General features: G+C 33.4%; 2 protein-coding genes and 1 long non-coding RNA gene across 4 annotated transcripts; all 3 read right to left on the bottom strand.

Annotated features, from left to right (window-relative positions):
* Nucleotides 1-252: 252 nt before the first annotated feature.
* LOC145312609 (uncharacterized) lies at nucleotides 253-6843 on the bottom strand. The gene is made up of 9 exons (XM_080151867.1): nucleotides 6772-6843; nucleotides 6095-6204; nucleotides 5788-5839; nucleotides 3708-3841; nucleotides 2711-2861; nucleotides 2294-2416; nucleotides 1501-1593; nucleotides 513-626; nucleotides 253-336 (listed from the first exon to the last, which is right to left on the bottom strand). Exons 2-9 carry the CDS (start codon nucleotides 6196-6198, stop codon nucleotides 253-255), a joined length of 855 nt encoding a protein of 284 aa, XP_080007993.1. The 5' UTR covers nucleotides 6199-6204; nucleotides 6772-6843.
* A 340-nt stretch (nucleotides 6844-7183) lies between these two features.
* Nucleotides 7184-8180, bottom strand: LOC145312162 (uncharacterized). The gene is made up of 2 exons (XR_013876930.1): nucleotides 8064-8180; nucleotides 7184-7371 (listed from the first exon to the last, which is right to left on the bottom strand). It is a non-coding gene; the product is annotated as an uncharacterized LOC145312162 (long non-coding RNA).
* LOC145312161 (putative monothiol glutaredoxin ycf64-like) lies at nucleotides 8164-15140 on the bottom strand. 2 transcript variants are annotated; one of them, XM_080151350.1, is made up of 7 exons: nucleotides 15104-15140; nucleotides 13881-13947; nucleotides 12865-12957; nucleotides 11639-11694; nucleotides 11181-11237; nucleotides 10110-10157; nucleotides 8164-8994 (listed from the first exon to the last, which is right to left on the bottom strand). In XM_080151350.1, exons 1-7 carry the CDS (start codon nucleotides 15104-15106, stop codon nucleotides 8953-8955), a joined length of 366 nt encoding a protein of 121 aa, XP_080007476.1. In that variant the 5' UTR covers nucleotides 15107-15140; the 3' UTR covers nucleotides 8164-8952. The 2 variants fall into 2 exon arrangements, with proteins under 2 accessions (XP_080007476.1, XP_080007475.1); XM_080151349.1 differs by lacking the exon at nucleotides 15104-15140 and adding an exon at nucleotides 14391-14570.
* Between the last annotated feature and the right edge of the window lie 40 nt (nucleotides 15141-15180).

Genomic DNA, 15180 nt, shown 5'->3' with positions numbered 1-15180 from the left:
TAAGCTGCTTAGGACTAGGTTGTTTGAATTTTTGCTATGGACGATTAAATTTCTCCTAGAAGGTTGGTGGTACCTTCCAAAAATTGGTAATAAGCTTTTCAGGACCTATGAGCAGCTACATTGTAATGGAGGACATTATAGGTTCAGCAGATCCTTCGGTACACACAGAAAGTAGAGATCCTGTTACTTTATTATACGGTTTGATAACCATAACTAACAAATACATTTACTTGTTTTATATAATACATGTTCTTAATTCCTGTTGTTTGTTTCTTTGGTATCAGCTTTTTTGTTGATGATAGCATCTGCCATATCAACTGTTGAGCCAGTAACACTCTAAAAACACATAAAATCACAAAATTTAATAACAAAATACGTAAAATCAATAGTTTTTATGAAAACTGATGCCTTTCTGAAATGAATAAAAGATTACTGTCATTTCGTGTCAAACCTTTCACTAATAAAAATATCAGTTAAAATTATAGAAAAGTTGCAAATAGTGTTTTAATTACCCTTATGGTGAGTTCTGCAAGGTAACTATCTGGAACCACCATATTTCTGAGCAAGGAGGAGGAGTTGACGAGTTTTGACCCAAGTTGAAGACAGGTTGACAGCTCAGTGATCACCTACAGAATAAATAAAATAACAATCAAAATGAAAGAAAAAGATATCCCCTTATTATATCGAATTACACTTCTTAATTTTACAGGGGTGTATATTAAGAGATATAAGTTTTCCGGAATTGTAATGTAGGGAGTAGATTTGAAATCTGCATCAAATTTTAAGGATTTTTTATAAAATTCGTTTTTTGTATAATTCTTTGTCTAAAAGCGGAAATACAAATTAAGTTAATTAATTTTGGCATCTGTGATTGGTGGATTTAAAAAATCTGCACTCTGATTGGATGTCGTACATCATTCAACCAATTAGAGAGCAGGTAGTTTAAAATCCACCTATCCTATTGGTCAAAATTAATTAACTTAAAATGTATTTTCGCTTTTAGATAAAGAATTTTACAAAAAACGAATTTTATAAAAAAAATCCTTAAAATTTGATGCAGATTTCAAATCTACTCCCTACATTAAAATTCCGGAAAACTTATATCTCTTAGTGTATATTCTACATGGGATCCCCTGCTCAGGGGGGGGGGGGGGGGAAATAAAAAATAAGTGGTTGGAGGGAAAAAAAAATTTAAAAATTAAGAAAACTGAAAACATTTTTTCTATTTCTCTCCTTTCCTTTGTGAAAAAAAACTAAAAAAAATAGTGGTAGGAGGAATAAAATAAATAAAATATAGAGTTCTTTAAATATTTTTCCATTTTCCCCCCTACTTGGCAAGAAAAAACTAGGGGGGAAAAAAAATAAAAAAATTTGTAGCAGGGGAAAAAAAATAAATCTTGTGCAGAATATACACCCCTGTAATTTTATTAAATCTAAAAAACATTAAACAACACCAAAACAGAGATTTCATGAGGAAAAATCAATTAAATGTACTTTTACCTGGAAGTTTGAGTTATCATTACCAGCTGGCAGTGGTTTGGACAAATTGGCAATTAGTGCATATTCATCAGAATTATATTCATTTATTATTTCCTAAAATTAGAAAAAATGTATGCAATTAACATAAGGGATAAAGCTAAAAAAAAGAAAAGGGATAGTTGCATGGAGTGCATTTCAGAAAAATGATTTCAAGCATAAGTTACACGTAGGTATAATATCAAACAATTTAATTATAATTTTGTATGACAATAAATAACAAACAATTAAACATCACTAAAGAGGACTATTCACAAAGGAGAGCAAGAGATTCTAAGCACCTTCCAGCTTTGATTCATAGTACTTTTTAATGAATATAATAGGTTTATATTTAATATTTGGTCTATCGACTAAAAAGTTAGGTTTCACCATGGTTCTATATGAAAAAAACTTTGAAATGTTAAGGATTTTTTGGTGCAATATCATCAAATGTCTTGATATTTTTAGAACTTATACATGGTAGAAAATTGAAATTCTTTCAATTATATGCCCTATAAATGTAGTTTAAACCATTGAACATGAAAAAATATGCAGTTCACTAAATTCAAGTTTAAATGCATTTTGTGCAACTACCCCTTGCATTGGTATATAAGATACATGTTAGCAAAAATGAAATAAACGCTTCATTGTAATAAAAAAATCAAGGATGACATATCCATAATTTGCAAAGCTCTACGTTTTTAATTAAAAAAAAACAGGAAGAAAATCATCTAAAGGACCCAAAAAGTAAATCAACCAAGAAGTTCAAATATCATACCTGAAAAGCAGTTTGAATAATATCAGTATCAAAGACAGAGCCTTTTATAACTGGAATTGGGTTTGAAGCAGTTAACATCCATTTGACCAGGTTTTCTTTAACTGGGCAACTGGCAAAAGATGCCTAAATAATAAAAGTAAAAGAATTCTATATTCAAATGTAATAGGTTTGGAGTTCTTTATCTAAAAATGAAATAGCTTAGCTAAAACATAATATGGGTTGTACTATCCAACCCCGCCTAGATCTATCTCCATTAATATCTCAAAAAATAAAAAAATTGGGAAGTTTGGAAAATAGTCTAAAACCTAGCTAGGAACAATCATAAACTCCTACTTAATTAGAGAACATGAACATCTGGTGTAAGATCCAAGTAATAAAATATCCATTTATACAACTGTGACTTATCCCTGACGATACCTTTAAATTATTAGGAGCAAGCTTTCCCAAAAGATTGACAAATTGATGCAGCTCTATAAGTAGTTGTCTCTCTTCTTTGCTTTCTCTGTCTGTAGCTGGGCCTTGAGTCACTTTTCTGCTTTCTTTCATCTTTAAATCAGATCTTGTAATACTGAAATGAAACATGGATGTCAATATCCATAAAGTCAATAAATAAAAGACATTGATTTTAAAAGACCATTTTCAAAGTTAAAGTGACAATAGTTTTAATACAGAAGTAAAAGAATAAGTACTATTTAAAAGACTAAATGAAAATTCAACGTGAATTTGTTGCAAAATATAGTTTATACTTTCAAATGAAAATGCTTAAAATATACCAAATAGGTACATATTAAGCCATATACTGATTTCTAATGTTAAGAAATATCTTATTTTTTTTAGGGTTTCGTGATTTTATATCAATCTCTATTATTATATACAATTTTCTCTTTTTTTATGACCACTGAACTTTTCCTTCATAATTCATTTGTCCGTTTGTACTTGCATGAGTTATTATGCTTTGATACTCATGGATGTTATAACCCGCGACCGTGGCTCAACACGAAGCTCATCCGCTCGTTGTCGGGAAGGTGATAGGTTCGAATCTCGGTCCGACACCGTGTCTTAACTAAAGACGTTAAAAACGGTTCCTACTGCTGCTATGTCAGATGCGCGACATAAATAGTTAAAGTAGGGGGAATGTCTTGGCCCAAAACAGACGCAACTCACTACCATGCACAGTTAGGACTTCTCAGACAAAGGTCATGCAATCAAAGGGTTGGTTGTCTGATTGGCAAATGGACGCTTTACACCGCAATCAAAGGGCTTAGGGCTGACAACTCTATCCCATATCCATAAGCCACATTGTTACAGAAACACTGACAAATTGTCAGCGGCCTATCCTCTTCCTGTGGAGTGAAAAGAACTTGTTACTGTTTACTCATGGATGTTGTAATCCTTGGTAGAAGTTTAAACTTACCAAAAATAAGCCAGAAATGCTTCATTCAGCCCATTAAACAACAAATCGGATTGGTCCAATATTTGTTTGGCAAACCTTGTCTGAACATCAGATTGTTGGCTGGATTCATCATTCGTAGATTTTCCAAACACATCCTTTTTTTAAGATTAGGATAAATTAATTGGTTTATATATTTTGGCGGTTTCTCTTAAAGTGCCTAGTTGAGCATTTCCACCCTTAATTTGTAATAAATTGAAAATTTAGGGTAGGGTTAGTTTTGATTTAATGGGGTACAGGATAAGAAACCCCCGAGAAAATAAAAGCAAAAGTAAAAGGTATCCACCTATTTTCAATTAGGAAATTATATTATTTTAATTCATATCTGGGGTGTAGGTATATTCTGCACAAGAAATTTTTTTTTTATTAGTTGAGTATTTCCACCCTTATTTTGAAATAAATTGGAAATTAAGGGTTAGTTTTGATTTAATGGGGTAGAGGATAAGAGGCCCGCTAGAAAATAAAAGCAAAAGTAAAAGGTATCCACCTAATGGGAAAAATTGTTTTCAGTTCTCTTGATTTTTACATTACCCCCCCCCCCTCCCCCAACCACATGTTTTTTATTCCATCCCCCCCCCCCCCCAATTTATCAGGGTCAAATTTGCAGAATATATATTAGAACCATACTGAAGAAATTCTTTGAAAGCTGCCTTCAATAACATGCGATAAACAACTGTTATCAATTTTTATATCCTTTTCCTGTAGTGATTTTAGACTCTAGAGCCTTGAGCTTACGACTGGCAGAATAATCTTGACCTGACACAATTTCTAACAGGCAGGATATCTTGGTATTCTTATAATAGGAAAAAAAGTATATTTGTACTGGGTAGATGAAGAAGTGCTTTTACTTAAACCAATAGCAAGGACGTCCAAGCTTTCTTATTGGGGGGGGGGGGGGGGAGTAATCTTTATATCATAGAGGCAAGGACGTCCCCAAGCTTTTCTTATTTGGAGGGGATTAAATTTTTTTATAAAAATTTTTTTTTGGGGGTAATCACCACTTCATCCACCCCCCTGGACGTTAGGGGATTTTTTTTTCCCGGCTTTTTTTGAAATTCAAGTAGTGCCGTTGCAATTATTATGCCTTTTGGTGAAAAAACACTTGTGTAAAAATTTTAACCATTTTGGACAAGTATTATGCCCAGTAATTTCACTTTGAAATTTTGACGCCCCCCTTATGGGGGTCAAAAAATCATTGCATCAGAACTATGGCTTCATGGTGCTCCCTGAATAGGTCTTGAGGAGTAGAATCAGGAATTTTTGAAATTTTGAAAATATCTCGTTCCTAGCCTGAGAAAAGTTCAAAAAACCTATAAAAATTGGCCAATTTTCAAAAATGGCGTTTTTTAGGGGTTTTTTGAACTTTTCTCAGTCTAGGAACGAGATATTTTCAAAATTTCAAAAATTCCTGATTCTACTCCTCAAGACCTATTCAGGGAGCACCATGAAGCCATAGTTCTGATGCAATGATTTTTTGACCCCCATAAGGGGGGCGTCAAAATTTCAAAGTGAAATTACTGGGCATAATACTTGTCCAAAATGGTTAAAATTTTTACACAAGTGTTTTTTCACCAAAAGGCATAATAATTGCAACGGCACTACTTGAATTTCAAAAAAAGCCGGGAAAAAAAAATCCCCTACTGGACGTCCATGCTTACGAATCCCCCTAATTAATATTATTTCTTTAAAATAGAACATATTTCTATCATGAGGCATGGATTCCAGGCCTAAAGGTTACTCTCCCAGCGGGAACATTTTAACCTTTAATTAACTTTAAATAAGCATCAAGAACAGGTTTTTTTTCAACAACAACCAAAAGTACTTTTGTGGTCATGATTTAAGAGAAACTGACAGTTTAGGCTAGGAGAACCCCGCAATGATAAGGACGCACATGGTTTAGAATACGTTTTATAAAAAGATCAAATGTAAGAAATACAGAAAAGGAGAACCATATCAGTCCAGCAGTTATTAAGATCTTTCGCTACAAACACACAGACTCACTCGGAGACTGTAAGACATCCTGTTACTTTTATATAAGCATTACCTCTTTGTTTAAAGCTTTCAAAAGTTCAGTCGCCGTTGGGGTCCAATTCAAACTGAACGAAATTGTATTTATTTAGACATTTGATTTAAAATAAGAAAATAAGAACATGTGTTGGAAATCTCATAAGAATTGTTCCTAATGCTATGTAAAAATGCTCTATAAATAATACAACTTCACATTTTTAAATTCGTAGAAAACTGGATATAATACGATACGATCATGATTTTTTAGTGTGGCTGAGAACCGGTTCTTATCCACCGGATATTTATCGGTTTTGAATCCATACTGGAAAAAAGGTTCATACTACCTTGAGAGAAAGATTAATTCTGCCTTTGTAACATCTGGTGGCAACTCTACTCCAGTTGAAACCTCCAGGTCTTGGATAGGGGATGATTCTACACCAGATCCCATCCCTGACGTATATTTATATATATGCATTAGATTTGAAAACATTCAAGTAAAAGATTAGAGGAGTACGAGCTATATGTAACTATCAATGGGGTGAGGACCATGTGCCGACTTTAAACTGGGTCTTTGAATATCAGCCAATATCGTCGGAAATATCAACAAAGACAAGTTGCTAGGTAAACAAAGTAGAAAGCAATTTGTTAGCAGAAAAAAAGGTCCCCACCACTTGGGCCAGGTAGTTGTCTGGGTTATACTAACATTTATACATAAACATTTAACAAACAAAAATTTCATACTATATCAACAAAGAAAGATAAAAAAAAACATTGGGGTAAGAGATCCAGTAAGCCAAAGTGTTGAAAGCATTTTTATATCTTCTTTATTTTTATATTTTAATTTGTCTGTCCGTCCGTCAGTCCGTAACGCTAAGGGGGGAAATGTTATTTACTCGACGGCTATTTAAAATAAGACTTTTGAAGTTGCATTGTACCAATGGGTATTTAGTATATTACTTGGTCCATTGCATTGGTCATGCTTTAAGAAATATTTTATAAAAAGAAATGCACATTTTCCTGAATCATCAACTGAAACTTTCTCGTTGTCATCTATCAGCCAGTCTTCTTCAAACGTATCATTGGTAGCACTAATACCACTTTTTGAATAGATAGTTTTAACGATATGAAATAAAACTTGGATAGGTATCTTTTGATGATTTGAGTACGATATTCGTTTTAAAAATATGTTTTAAGCAAGCGAAGCTTTTCTATAATCAGGGTCTGTACGTCTTTTTTCGGGTAATTTATGCATGTAAGAGAAGTCTTATCGATTTCAAACTTTAAAACATGATTCCTATGACAGTTAGTTACAATTTAAAAAGCCAAGTAACTTAATAATCGTTGCCAGAAAGTCCGTACGTTCATTTAAAACATGTTTTTTTTTAACTTTTTTGACAACCTATTTGTACATGACATATTTATCCTATTCGTCCGATTTTTGAATCAATGATTTCTATGACAACATAGTACAATACTTGAAGCGAAGCATCTCTCTAATCAAATTATAAAGTTGTATGTCTATTCTAATCTTCCCTGGTAAAAACAAGATGATGATTGTCTACGTTAACTTTAATTTCCAGGTTTTCATCTGAGGTCCAGCCATCACTATCAGTGTCAGTTTCTAAAACATAGTAGTTAGTAATCATTCGAAACCTAGGTATTAATATCTGGTAGATTAAAACGGTTCTCATCCATACGAAAAAAAACTATGTCTAGAATCGTATTATATCCAGTTTTTTACGAATATAAAAATGAACAATCATAAGATTAAAACCAGTTTTTTAGTCCATGCATTCGACATCTCCGTGCTAAAAAAAAACAGATTTTAATCTTATTATTGTACATTTTATATCCGCGGAAAGCTGTTTATAATACGATGCAAGAAATAACTATTATCGCATTCTATTATTTAAAGCTTTTAAAAGCGAATCTTTTCTATATTTGGGGTCGGCCCGCCCGTCCACACGTCCTATCAATTTCAATTTTTGGTGATTTCTAAAACAATAGTATTGAATTGTCTGTATTACTTTTTAGCACTAATAAAAAAAATCATTATTTTTATATCAAATGCTTTTTTATGTCAAAACTGAAAAATAAATTCTATCGTTGGTTTTTTTCCTGTTAAATGAGAAGATGGATGCAAAAAGTTCTTATAAACTGCTAATTATTTTTAATGAACAACATTTTTGAGCTTTGAAATTTTGGTTTTAACCCTTTGGATGTGGCAAGATTTTTATTTTACTCACATTTAACAAAATGAAAAATCAGCTAATCTCTTTGTTACGCTTAATGAATTCTGATAATCAAACAAACCTTTATCCTTCTCACATACTTCTTTTTTCTCTTTATTTCTTGAGGCCAAATATTGTCTGATTTTTGCTCTTATATTGTTTTCGTGTCCCATTTTGTGTCATCTGTAAAAATGAGAAACTATAATCTAAAACAATATTACCTATATACTTTCTTTATGATACCTAGTATAAAAAGATCAGTTATAGAGAAGACTAGAATATTTCTTCATCGCATTGTATTATAGACAGCTTTCCGCGGATATTAAAATAAAAAATTATAAGATTAAAACCAGCTTTGAAAGGTGTCAATAATACGAAACTTTACATGATTTTTCAGTATGGCTGGGAACCAGTTTTAATCCAGCGGATATTAATCGGTTTGGGAGACATACTGGAAAAGGGTTTATCACAATATCAGCACCAAAATTTAGTTATAAAATGACTATCTAAATATGTAGGAATTATCAGTTTTACAGATATGAAAAATACATTAGATTTTGGTCTTTAAATATTTTTTTTTATGACAAGAGGCATTGGTGCTCACTAAGGAGGGAAGAGACAGTGGACTATAAATTATACTGGTACCCAAAGTTTCATAAACACGCTCTCTTAAGAACTTTGGGGACTTTTCTAAATTTTCATTGGGAAAACTGGCAGTATCCAAACTTTTCCAACTAATTTGCAGAATAAAGTTCTAATATGCAGTAGGTAGTGTTGAGTTCAAGTTCATTTCATTATCGTCCATTGTCTTATCCTTTAAGATCCCTGGCTTTCATCTGATGACAGTACAGTTTACTTTCTGCTTGTAGGTACAAACTACTAGAGTCTAGCTGACAAATGATATCCTAAACCATGGTGTCTTCATTTAGCTAATCTGTATCTTCAATTTTCCCACTTGATTTAGTCAACTTTCACCAACTAAATGCCTCCTTCAATTTGCCAGATTCATAAATCTGAAAAAATAAAATGTTCTTAATTGATTCCAAATGCCTAATTCGGCGAGAAACAAACTTTTGGCGGTGTCACTTTATTTTATGAAACATAGTACCTCTATTTTGGTTAATAAATGACTCATCCAAAGAAGTTTTCCTAAGGGGGGGGGGGGGGGAAGTTTGTACAGTTATAGGAAATGAAAATTCAGTATCAAATTTTGGCCTGGCCGTTTGGGCTTGTTTTTATAGTTATCAACCTAATTCTTTTTGTAAACTCTCTTATATGATTGGATCTACCTGTAAAACTCCCCCCCCCCCCCTTATCTCTAAAACTAAATGCGTCCAACAAAAAATAAAATTGCTGTTATGTCAAGTTAATAGTGATCAACCCCCCACCCCCTACCCCCCATTTAAGGTATTTTTAGCAATCTAAAATTTACACATGTTTACCTTCTTTTTAAAAACTTCTAAAATAATTTGTAAACATGACAAGAAATGTTTTTTTTCAAGTACTTTCCTAATCCCTGTTGTCAAAACCTATATTTAAGAAGGATGACAACATCCATAAAAGCGAAGCACTGAAACTGTAGGACAAACGGACATTAACACTTATATAGTGTTAGAACTGAATAATCTTAATATAAATGTATAAGAGTTGAAGCAAAATTGTAAGTGTAAATTTGTTGAAAAACTACTTAATACAGGATAATGTTTATGGACATACTTACATTTTTAGGACTTGATTATAAAGTTGCTTTGCTTGAAACATTATACTTTGTTGTTCCAGGAATAAACATACCAAAAATCAGATCAATCGGATGATTAGATCACAAACAAATTTGTTGTTAAAAAAGTAAAAATATCAACATGTTTAAAATGGACGTACGGACATTCTTGTAATGATTATAGAGTTGCTACGCTTTCTAAATCGTACCTAACTACTAAAGGAATCACCATGCAAAGTTTGAAATCGATAGGACAATTCTAACATGCCTAAATTAACTAAAAAAGCTATTCGTTTGTGACGGACGGACGGACGAACAGACGGATGGACGGACCGACCCTAATTATAGAAAAGCTTCGCTTTTAAAAATCATTTTAAGTTTAAAATATAAATATAACTTATAAAACTTTACCTTGATAAACATTTCATAATTTCCAACTAACTCAGATTTATAATACACCTAGAAAAGAGAAAAAAAAATCTAATTTTTCTGTTAGTTCTAACTGATGAGATACGATTGTAATTCTTTGTTAATGATGTATAAAAAAAGTCATAAGCTGAAGGCAGGGGAGTATATTCTACATGGGATCCCCTACTGAGGGGGGGGGGGGGGAAATAAAAAATAAGTGGTTGGAGGGGGAAAAAATGTAAAAAATAAGAAAACTGAAAACATTTTTTCCATTCCCCCCCCCCCCCCCCTGGTGAAAAAACTAAAAAAATGTGTGGTAGGAGGGATAAAATAAATAAAATATAGAGTTCTTTAAATATTTTTCCATTTTCCTCCCTACTTGGGGAGAAAAAACTAGGAGGGAAAAAAAAATAAAAAAAAAATTGTAGCCGGGGAAAATAATAAATCTTGTGCAGAATATACACCCCTGTTTCATAGTTTGATCAAACTTAAAAAAAAAGATTACTGTCCTTTCGTTTAAAGTCTTATAAACCTTAAAACATATAGAAATAATATTGCCCTCTAAAATCAACTCAAACTTGATAAAAACTAACCAAAAAAGAACCACTCTTCTAGCCCTATCATAGCCAAAGTTATGAGTTTTTGAACAAACGGACAAACGGACAAACTTTTCGTGAAACATCGTTTTAGATGTTCCAAAGGCCTTACAAATGAGGAGAAGGCATTGAATTTTTTTGAAATGGTGGAATAAGAGAAAAATAAAATACCCGACTTCAACGGCCATTTTAAGCACTATTAATAAAAATGCAACTGGATGAGAATAGTTATTTATCGCATCGTATTATAGACAGGTTTCCGCAGATATTAAAATGAAAAATTATAAGATAAAAACTAGTTTTATTAGCCCCGAGTAGCCAATAGCCGATGCTAACAAGGCTGGTATTTTTATGTGAATTTTTAATAATCTTGAAAAATTGTCTGTAACACAATGCTATACATGATTTTTCAGTGTGGTTGAGTTCTATTTCATAGGATATTACTCGGTTTCGAAGCAGTACTGTAAACATTATTTACCTGAGGTATTCCTGATAAGGAGCTGTATTCTTGTATACCAGCTTCAGCATTGTAATCCTTAAAAGTTCAAATATGTGGTTATTTTAATTATTAAGAGTTCAGGGCGATCGATTTCAATTCTCCAATGGTAGATTTTTCGAGTATTTTCAAGGTTTATTTCCTACTTTTTATTTTCCTACTTTTTTACACTTACATATTGGGGTAAGGTTATGTAGGAAGTTCAGTTCAGATAGAAAGGAATGCTCGCCTTATGTTAGATAATTCATGATATCTTTATGCAGTGAATTAGGGCTCATACTAAAAACTTGCTAAACATCAAATTGTATTATCTCATTCCTTAACATGAGAACCCATAAATCACCAAAAACAGGTAGTTATTGTTAACATACAAAAACCCCAAAAATATTTGTTTTTGTTTTAGTTTTGCTTTGGGAGAAGTTTTGCTTAGGTATTTTTACCTTTGTAACATCGATATCTTCAAACTTGTATCCATTCTCTTTCAGGATTTCCACAACTTTTTAAATAAAAAGAATTTTTTTTTGAGTTACCAGTCATGCCAAATTGATAAAGTTAGGGAGATGCTTTCCCTCAAAGTGCCTATCGAGCACCTAACAACCCCCCCCCCCCTCCCCTCTAATATATCTATAATACAAAGTAGAAAGATGTCTGTCTGTCTGTTTGTTTGTGTGTTTGTCTGTTTGTTTGTAACGAAGGATCTCGCTAACCGCTGAACCGATCGGGTTCTCCTTAACAGGGTAGCTTCTCATAGGTTTTGGGAAGGTTTATAACTATTTTCTTGGGGGGTGGGACAAAAAAAAAAAATTTCGCTCCCCCCCCAAATTTTTTTTTACTTTTTCTTTTAAAATCTAAAATAAGAAATTTGATTATTAAATTCGACTCTCTCCTCAATTCCCCCTAGAGGCCTCTAGGGGCGTAGCCGCTAGTATGAAATAAAATAAAACTATCGGGTGTGGTGGGGGGTAGTTGTTTTCATATGCCTAACCCATGCAGAGCTCACACCTGCGGGGCTAACCAATATAGCTAATCTGACGTTAAATAATAAACAAACAAAAAAAAATTATCTCAAATTAAGACAACATATTTAAGACTTATTTAAAACAAGCTTTTATGTGCTCGACCGCCCATTTTACGGAAAGCCGCCATTAGGCCTATTAGGTTTTGTGTATAAGGTCAAATAGGATGGAACACATGCCATTTTTGGGTAATTTCAACATTTCTAACTGTATAAATGGAGGAAAGAAATAGAATGCATAGGGGGAAGAAGTTCAAAAAAATATACACCCCAGCACGGAGGAAGCTGAGCCTTGTGCTTAACATTTAATGACAAATGAGTAATGCAACAAATCACAGGGGTTGTGTTTATTCTGCACAAGATTCATTTTTTCCCATCCTAGTTTTTTCAAAACTTTTTATTATATTCATATTAACCCACCTCCCACATATTCTTTTAGTTCCTACATTTTTTAACCCTACAACACATTTTTTATTAACCAACCAACCCCCCCTCCCCCTTTAGTAGGGTCAACCAAGCAGAATATGCAGGGGTGTATATTATACAAAAGATAAAATCACTTCTAATTTAGCGTTCTAGACAATAATACCAAAATTAAGGGTTGGGATTTCATCGTTTCATAAATATTTATGAGGGAAAAAATAAAGCTACCTCGTTTAGATTCTTCACAGAGGGGTTTTCTTTGTGTTCCTCTTATGAATATAACTATTTTACTTCTGTTCAACATCGAGCATATTCTTTCCTACGTGACTTGTTGGTATGTTTAATTGCACGACCATTGTCTAGAAGAAGCCCTAACAGTTGCACCTGTTTAAAGAGTAAGACATTCCCACTACTTTTATTATTAGAGTTGCGTTTAATTTTGTACGTCTCTGGGAATGACGCAGCATGATAAACCCCCGATAGCAAGTGGACACGTCTTGACTTGACAGTGACACGCTATCTCACGTAAGCTCCTCATAATTATTTATCCCTTGGTCGAGTAATGAGAATGGTAATTTGGTAAATGACCACGAGAAAATTTGGATGCTAAGAGATTACAATGGATGTATATTTTGCACTAGATTTTTTTATTTTCCCCTGCTGCAAAATATTTTATTCTTTTGCTCCCGAAAAATGGAAAAATGTTTTCAGTGTCAGTGATCCTAATTTTATTGAAGGGGAGGGGTGTTAATGTAACCATCAATGCACAATTGGCACTTAAAATCCGAATTTCGTTATAAAACTTAGCATGAGTAATCCTGGGTAGGTCTAATTTCCGAAAATCGGAAAAAAAGTTGAAATAGTAACGGCTAACCGTTCAGCCGGTTTTTATGTGGCTATTTTAATGGCAAATCTGTCATTAATTACGTAGGAATCAACTTTTTGAAACATATTTTTGGTGAAATGATACCAAAAAACCTTTTTTTTTAGATTTCTAGTACCAGCGGTTACCGACTAGAACCGGTGGTAAAGATAGGGCTTGTGACGGATTGCAATGGAAATTGCAAAAAAAGCTGTTACTTTTACAACTTTTTGCATTCATCAACCCCCCTCCCCTTTCTCCCTACCACATATTTTTCTTGTTTTTTTCCACCCAAGAAGGGGGAAAAGTGGTGATATTATGTACGCGACAATAGTATGGAGAATCAAAACTTATCACATAGGCTTTAATAACATACATTCCTGTGCATTAATATTATAAAATCTGGTTGTTTGTTGGCACAACCGTGGATTTACTCGTTGCAATATCATCTGAAATTAAATACTTTTATATAATATAGGACACCTGTCATGCTTTTAAGTTAAGCTATATCTAAGTAAGAAAAAAAACTTCGGGTATAGTCCCTTTCGTAGCAACGCGAATTAAGAGTAGTATTTTAACAGTAGCTTTTCTCCTATTTCTAGCCCCTCATGCTTTAACACTGCTGGGCCAATTGCCAAACTCTGCGGGGGCAATCACGTAACCTAACATAACCTTTCAAAAGCTACTGTGAAAATACGAAGAATCGCCCCTTGAGAGGCGTTGCCACCAAAGGGACTATACCAATATCTTCTCCCCCACTATTTTGATTTAATTTATTTAAGAGCCCAGACGTCCTAGCTTAGAGTTCATTATTTAAGGAAATCTTCGGTTTACGCCTCTTCGGATAAGGATTAACAGACCACTCATATACACAAATAAAAAACTACATCACCAGGCATTTACAAAGGTAATAAAACCCGCGATCGTGGTTCAACGCGTAGCGCATCCACTCGTCGCCGGGGAGGTGTTATATTCGAGTCTCGGGCCGACACCGCGTCATAACTAAAGACGTTAAAAATAGTTCCTACTGCTGACATGTCAGGTGCGCGATATAAATAGTAAGCGTTGGGGGAATGGCTTGACCCATAAACAGGCACAACTCATTACAATGCACAGTTAGGACTTCTCAGCCAAATGTCGTGCAATTAAAGGGTTGGTTGTCTGATAGATGTTACTTAACCTAACATCCTTGAGTGTTAGAAAGTCTTATCCCATTACACGCGGATGATGCTCTGGATTCTCTAGGTCACTAAAATCGAAAAAGAATCCCGCCCTTACGAGGTAATATATAAGGTAAGATAATATTAGTTATTTCTTGCATCGTATTTTGAACAACTTTCTGCGGATATTATAAAATATACTATTAAGATTAAATCCAGTTTCTTTGGCCGATGCCTTCGGCATTTCAGGGATAAAAATACTGGTTTTAATCTTATGATTGTGCATTTTTATATTCATAGAAAGCCGGAAGTATTATACGATGCTAAACATAGTTTTTTCATATGGATGAGAACCACCTCTAATCCACCGGATATTAATAAGTTTCGAATAAATACGAGAAAATAATGTTCCAAGAATTTCATCGTGAATAGTGAAAATTCCTACCATTTTGAAACATACAACATCATATTAACATTAATCTGAAATATTCAACATGATACAATAACGAAAATAACTAAATA

The sequence above is a fragment of the Acartia tonsa genome, chromosome 2, assembly GCF_053477335.1.
Source record: "Acartia tonsa isolate MP-2025a chromosome 2, ASM5347733v1, whole genome shotgun sequence".
Lineage (NCBI taxonomy): Eukaryota > Metazoa > Arthropoda > Copepoda > Calanoida > Acartiidae > Acartia > Acartia tonsa.
This window is presented reverse-complemented; position numbering and strand designations above follow the sequence as displayed.